The 6,699-nt window shown below is 41.3% G+C and overlaps 1 protein-coding gene across 3 annotated transcripts in view; it reads left to right on the top strand.

Annotated features, from left to right (window-relative positions):
* The first annotated feature begins 6 nt into the window (after positions 1-6).
* The window catches only part of ctnna1 (catenin (cadherin-associated protein), alpha 1), a 64,120-nt gene continuing 57,427 nt past the window's right edge, over positions 7-6,699 (top strand). The window contains exons 1-3 of one of the 3 annotated variants that reach the window (XM_017426642.3): positions 7-173; positions 3,300-3,417; positions 3,729-3,924. In XM_017426642.3, coding sequence (XP_017282131.1) covers positions 3,313-3,417; positions 3,729-3,924 — 301 coding nt within the window. In that variant the 5' untranslated portion in view covers positions 7-173; positions 3,300-3,312. Of the gene's footprint in view, positions 174-275; positions 479-611; positions 636-3,299; positions 3,418-3,728; positions 3,925-6,699 lie in introns of those variants that run through there. The other 2 variants (XM_017426643.3, XM_037977573.1) reach the window with 2 other exon arrangements.

Here is a 6,699-nt window from a genome sequence, read left to right as displayed (position 1 = left end):
CAATAGCGTCGAAACGGGCTGAACCGAAACTCTGCAGTCTGCGGGGGAATAACAGTGCTGAAATTTATTCTTCTTTTGAAACAACCGTGTTAACTTCTCGGATATATACTTTTTCCCCCCGTCTGGAAGCAGCTCAGCGTCGGCGGTGAAACTCTGCCCCGTGTTGTGAGGAGGTGAGGAAAACTTTTTTTTTTTCTTTTCCCCAGCCGAAGGATTCCAGACTCACTTCCTCCATTTTGAACTTTTAAACTCCCAGCGTTATCCAGCGGGTGGTTGTTGGCAACTCCACGGCGTACCGGAGTTACTTCTCCCCCAGGGGATAGTTTAAGCTTTTAATTAGACGGACTGGATGTTTTTTTTATTCGCATTTTAACTCGAAGTTTAGCCTTTTTTCTTCAACTTAAACGCGAACCAACTTGAGCTAATCTTGATTGTTGTCAGTCGGCTAACGTTAGCAGGGCTGGACGCGTTATAGCAGGTAACACCACGTCAGATTAAATTGGGAAGTTCTTATTTATGTGTTATTTACTTTTCTGTTAGAGCCGGCATAAAAGACACTTCCCGTTTTTCCACATCTCTCTCAAATGGTCCTACTCAACCTAGGTAACACTTGTTCGAGGTGCTAGCGTCAACAGGTGAGCTGCTACGTAACTGTTAGCTCCAAGCGTTAGCAACTTTAGCCGACCAGGTGTTTTAATCAACTCTCCTCACATTCACTAGCAGTCAAACTTGGTTAAATTTCTTTTTTATGCTTAAGTATTTCGTTTCAACATTCTTCAAAATAACTTTAACGCGGTGTCGGGGTTTATTTAAGTAGTTTGTTTGAAGTTTTTATTTATTTTTTTAAAGGTTTTGGTTACAAGGTTACAAATCAGTCCCACGTCACCTGAGTGGTAGATACCGCAAATCCGCCCCGTTTTACAGGTGGGTTTTGGTTTCTCCCCCTCCTTCCCAGATTTACTTACTTTTGGAGTTGCCACACCCTTCCTGAGAAGGTAAACTCGGTGTAATTTCCGCTCTTCTAGTATTTATTTATATTTTTTTAGGTGGAGGTAAGTAGGCACACCCATTTTCAACCAGCGTTTCAATGAGAATAGATTGGTTTGTGCTACACACCTGCTCAATTTCATAGTTTTTATTGTACTTAAATAATCCAGTTTTGTTTAGCATCAACTAGAGCCAAAAATAGCACAGTAGAATGCAAATTTAGGTGCATTTTTTTTCTTTGTTCAGTGACCCAGATATTTCCCACACAATTAAGCAGACACCATTCACTATATGTTGTTTTGCTGCTGCTGCTATGTTTTGTTGACAGTGTGGGGCATTGTTTTCGCATTACAGCTGACCAACTTTTCAGTCTAAGTCCCCTGGCCTTCAGGGCTTGCTGATTATCCTTGCTAGCTCCATGTTTGATGGCTAATCAATAGAGTTGCAGTCGCTGCCTGAAAAGAAAAAAAAAATCGAAATTGGGCCACGGTGTTATTTGGCAGTCATTCTCCCAGGGAAGGGGATTTGGCTCCGACGACGACTTTTAATATTTTGATTATTGCTAAGACTTTTTTTGAGGCCAATCTGAAAATCTTCAAGGATAATTAATTTAACTCTTGTTCATTCTTGACGTTCAGATTAGCTCGAGGCTAACTAATGTAAATCACAGCTGGGTTTTTTTTTCTTCTGTGGTCAGTCAGCATCGGGACACTGAAAGAAGAACTGTCTTCTGCAGTAAAATAAATAAATGGGTTCACGATCCCTTTTTTTGGCCATTATGACTTGGTGTTGGATGACTTTTATAAAAGCCAAGCCTTACACTTGAAGTACATTGCGTGGCAATTAATGTAATGTAAAAGGTTTTAACAACAATGCAAAAAAAAGGTGAGTTTTAAGGAAATGAAAGCAAGTGTTAAAGCCATTAGTCTTGCTAAAAGGATCCAAACAACTTTTAAACGTTACAACTTTCACTAGACCGACTGCTTTACTAATCAGATAAGAACTGAAGTTCCTTTAGCAATACTGAACAATCTCAGACCTGGATCTGTATTTCCTTCTGTGAGCTCTGAGTTTTAAAATGTGATCTCAGTGACGGAGACAGATGATAACAGATGGGCCACAAAACAGATCGACAAGATTATATCGGTCTGGTCGATCTGTTCCGTGGCCTGTCTGGGGTTGTCCTGGATCAGTGTGTTGACATTCTTTCTGTAAGTCGTTGAACATGATTACGCAACTTTGCTTAGGGTTGGGCACCATGGGAAGAACAACAACAACCAAAAAAAAAAAACTCCTCAGCATTTCACACTAAAGCTGCTGTCATACTCCATGAGAAGTCATGAAGTCTGCTCTCATTTACGTGGTTGCGTGACGAAAGTTGCGTCATTTTGTTCTCCTAGTGGCTTCTCAACACAAGGCCCTGGTGGAACTTTTACTCACAAGGGTTTGCCCCGAGTATTGTGTGATTGGTCAGAAGTTGTTCATGTGGTTAAGCTGGTGAGCTTTAATGGAGTCATTTAGCTTCTACTGCTCCGCTGAGAAGCAGCTGTTAGAAAATACAGCCGTCTTTGCAACTGATCCAGCAAAACTTGGAAACCTGTGAGCTTAAAAGCGTTGCAGAGACACATGTAGCTCTTAGTGGCTGTGGTGGCCGGGAGGAAGTACAACTCAGGCCGGGCAGCGTAGGGACACATTCCCTTTGTCTGGTCATTATTGTTTACAGTCAAATTAGAAAATGTCAACTGGCATCTCAGACTGTCTCGGTCGGATTAATAAACACGTCTGGTCGTGGTAAGGGAAGCAAAACTCTGTACAGACAGGAGAGTTGAGAAGCTGGCAGGAAGAAACTCGTTTTAACGCTGTAGGAGGAGGGAGGAGCTTCCCGGGAACTCTGATCCAAGTGTCTCGTGAACGATGAAAGATGTGTGAGAAAATGACGAGACCGCAAACCGATTTCTTATGGAGCATGCTGGAGCTTTAAGACTGAATTTTGTTGTTGAAATTAAATAATGACTCCAGGATGGTAGATTTAGGATTTTATCAGTTCAAGCTTCACGTTGAAATGTTGAGGTTAGACAGAACAAGGCTTGATCAGCCCTCACCTGATTAACTTGATCTTTGTTTGCCAAACGTCACTTTTAATTTTCAGTTTTACAGCTTTGTCATTATTAACACTGGTAGGAGGTACAATCGTATATGCAGTAAAACTACAAATACTGTTTTATGTGTGTGACAAAGGTGTTATTTTATACCATCTGTAATTAGTTTTTATTGCTTTTTCTTAACCTATTATATTTCTCTGTCACTAATAGAAAACTAGACAAAATGACGAGCATCAACACAGCCAACATCAACTTTAAATGGGACCCAAAGAGTCTTGAGATCCGTACTCTGGCAGTGGAGAGGTTACTGGAGCCACTTGTCACCCAGGTAATACGATGGACAGAATATCTTTGTGTGGACTTTAAGAAGTCATCTAATAAGGTTTATTGTTTGATGTTTTCTAAAATGACAAATTTGCTGTGTATGGCAGCCATTAAAGAATAATTTTACCAACATTTCATTTAATCTTTTCAGCAGCGCAGTTGAGACAAAATTTTATTAGTTACAATCTGATGATCTGTCAAGGAATTAGTGATGTTAAAGGTTTTTGTCTGTTTAAAATGAACAACTACAGTCAGGCAAATGCATCTGTAGTCCTTTAAACAGATGTTTCCTTTACGTTTTGTGTCCTTGCCCAGGTCACCACTTTGGTAAATTCCAGCAGCAAAGGGCCGTCTAACAAGAAGAAGGGACGCTCTAAGAAGGCTCACGTTTTGGCCGCTTCTGTGGAGACCGCCACCCAGAACTTCCTCGAAAAAGGGGAAAAGATCGCAAAGGAAAGCCAGTTCCTCAAGGATGAGCTGACTGCTGCAGTGGAGGATGTCCGTAAGCAAGGTATACTGAAAGACACACGGCCACATTGTGAGGTTTCTGTATAAAGGGCTTGTGAAGATAGGATGGATGATAAATAAATCATAAGCTATATACATATCTTCCCCAGAAGAAGACCTTGAAATATTATGCTTTGAGCAAGATGAATTTCTTTCTGCTATGAGGTTTTCAAGGAGCCCATTTATAGACTTTATTAAAGCATACAGATGGTTTGCCTTCATTTCCAGGTAGACAGACTTTATTGTGCTTTGAGTTGTCTTCTACAAGGACGACTGATTATAATGAACACAAAACAAAATCACAACTTCAGTTAGTCAGAAAATAAAAAAAATCCGCCAAGTTGAGAACTGTCTAGAGTACAGTTGCGGATTGTTTTTTTTAAGCAGGCAGAGCTTTACAAAGAGCAGAGCTACGCTGGTTCGATTTGCACGGGTTAAAAGAGGCCATCCTCGTTTGTCTGTTTGTCAGCATTATTAACAAACTGTGCTGATAATGATTGCGGTAGCAGTGGAGATTTGCCTGCCCATCTGTTTAAACGGTGTCCACTGAGTTGGCTCGTGGAGTCCAAACTCATTTAGTGGCAGAAATGACGCACATGAGCGATCCACCACTGTTTCCGCTTTTTAATTAAAAAATGCCTCCCCCCTTTTTAAGCCGTTACAACGGAGATCTGAGCGGCGCAGGACACGAAGTGATAAAGGAAAAATAGTTTCCAGCTGTCTCTGATAGATTTATTTAAATGTTTGTATCCTCCTGTGTGGGGCGCGGGAGTCCTCCCACTCATCTTTACTTTCAATTTAATTATTTTAGTCTCACAAGTCTCGAGACAGGAGTCCGTCAGCTCACTAGCCATTAAAATTAAGATTTGTCTTGCAATGCCGAGCTCCATCATCTAACAAGCACGCAAGCAAGTCTCCCTTTTCCTTTTTTTTCTTTTTCACTGTCCATTTGCGTTTTCTGACATCGACCGTTGACCAGGGAGCTCTAACTTTGAGGGGTGGTTGTTATCACCCTCTGAAGTGACATCTGTGCCACCGTGTCTTTTCTGTCCAGATCTCCTCTGCTCCGAGTTGTTGGGAGGTAGACGACATGTTGCTAGAAAGCATGTGCAGGTCTGTGTCCTGGAATGTTAGTGTAGTTGGGATGAGCTGTCACTGGGCTGGAATTCAGAGCCTGTTGTTAGCTGGTGCCTAGGCCTGGCTGTCAGCTATGCCACGCTGCTCGGTGGAGCGTGCCTAGACTAATAATGCGACCATTGACGAGGGTAACACCACCACCTTGGATTCAGAAAGCTTCTTCCATCCCAGCTGTGGCTCAGCAGCTGTTTAAAGAGCAGGGAAAGTGGTTCCGTCATGTTGGATTGGTTGATTAATACAGCTCCTTTTTTAAGTAGCTTTTAATTTTATTTATTCTTTCCTCCTCGAATTGTTTAGAATTATGACATCTTGCTCCACAACGTTCCTACAAACGTTTCGGCATTCCCGTAACGCATTTTATTAAAACTAAATCACAAGTTGGCCGATGTCCCTTATCATCTCAGACGTTTTCTTTACTCAGCTGTTTCTGCCGGCTCCTGTCCTTGCTCTCCCCTCTTACCCTTCCCACCTGTCTGTTTGTCGTCCTTCAGTTTGAGCGGTCCATTGTGTGATATACATTTTAATCATTTCATCATGCACACGGTGGTCTGCAGATGAGCGTTAGATAGATGGAAGTTTATTAAAGGAGCACTGATCACTATCTCCCTCTCGAAAATGGCCTTATTGATTTCCTTCACGGGGGGAATAACAGCCCGAGGGTGCTGACTCTCTAAGGTCCGTGTTGTCGATCATCTGCACAAACTGCTTTTAGTTCTTGCCGTCTGAGTCAAAATGGGCGAATCTGCATGAGGCTGTAGTTCTGCTTTAAAGAGTAGTTTGTCCTTTTTAGACTTCCTAACATAAATTGCACTTTAGTGAACAAGAAGCAGAATTTCAGAATATGCTATAGTTGAATAAGTCGAATGGTAGGGTTCTTTATAATCAGACTTTAGCATTTAAGACTTGGGTGGTTTATTGAATTTATAGACTCAAGTAAGGTCCAGATTAGTTTGGTAATGGGATTGTCTGAGCTCTCTTACATTTGTGATTTTAGCTCAGTTATTAGATAAACTTGTTGGGTTTTGTTGCATTCCACAGGTTTGAGCTTCACAATTAACAGGTGTCAAACTTTGTTCCTCAGGGGCCGCTCTCCTGTATGTTTTAGATCTGTTCTTGTTTTAAAACACCTGGTTTAAATGACTGACATGTGGACATATGGACATCAAGAGAATTTGATGATTTGGTGAGGAGGTAATTAAACAATTTGAATCAGGTGTGTTGGAGCAGAAAAACCTAAAACTTCCAGGACAGCGACCGTCGAGGCTTGGAGTTTGACGCCCCTGTTCTAAATTTAAATCTTTATTTAACTTTTGGTGAGAATTTATTGACCTCTTAGCTCTTTTTGGGTCCTTGGCACTTTTGTTTCTGTGCTTATTTGCTCCTTCGCCAGTCTGCGCCCCAACAACGTACCCTTTACATTCTCATGTCCTTACTTTTTGTGTAACTGTTTAAACCTAACCTTGTTTCTTTTGTAGTTTTTAAGATTAATGGAGATAAATATTTATGAAAGAAAACACATTTGTGCCTTTGACACTAAAAATCTATTCCCTCACCCAGTAATCCTGGCCCTAATCTTAGTTTTTTCAAAGCGCTTCACACAATTAGCACAACTACACACCTAATTAACGGAACACCCCAGATC

This window comes from Kryptolebias marmoratus, linkage group LG9, assembly GCF_001649575.2.
Source record: "Kryptolebias marmoratus isolate JLee-2015 linkage group LG9, ASM164957v2, whole genome shotgun sequence".
Classification (NCBI taxonomy): Eukaryota; Metazoa; Chordata; class Actinopteri; order Cyprinodontiformes; family Rivulidae; genus Kryptolebias; species Kryptolebias marmoratus.
The sequence above is the reverse complement of the archived record's forward strand: the minus strand, read 5'-3'. Positions and strand labels throughout refer to the sequence as shown.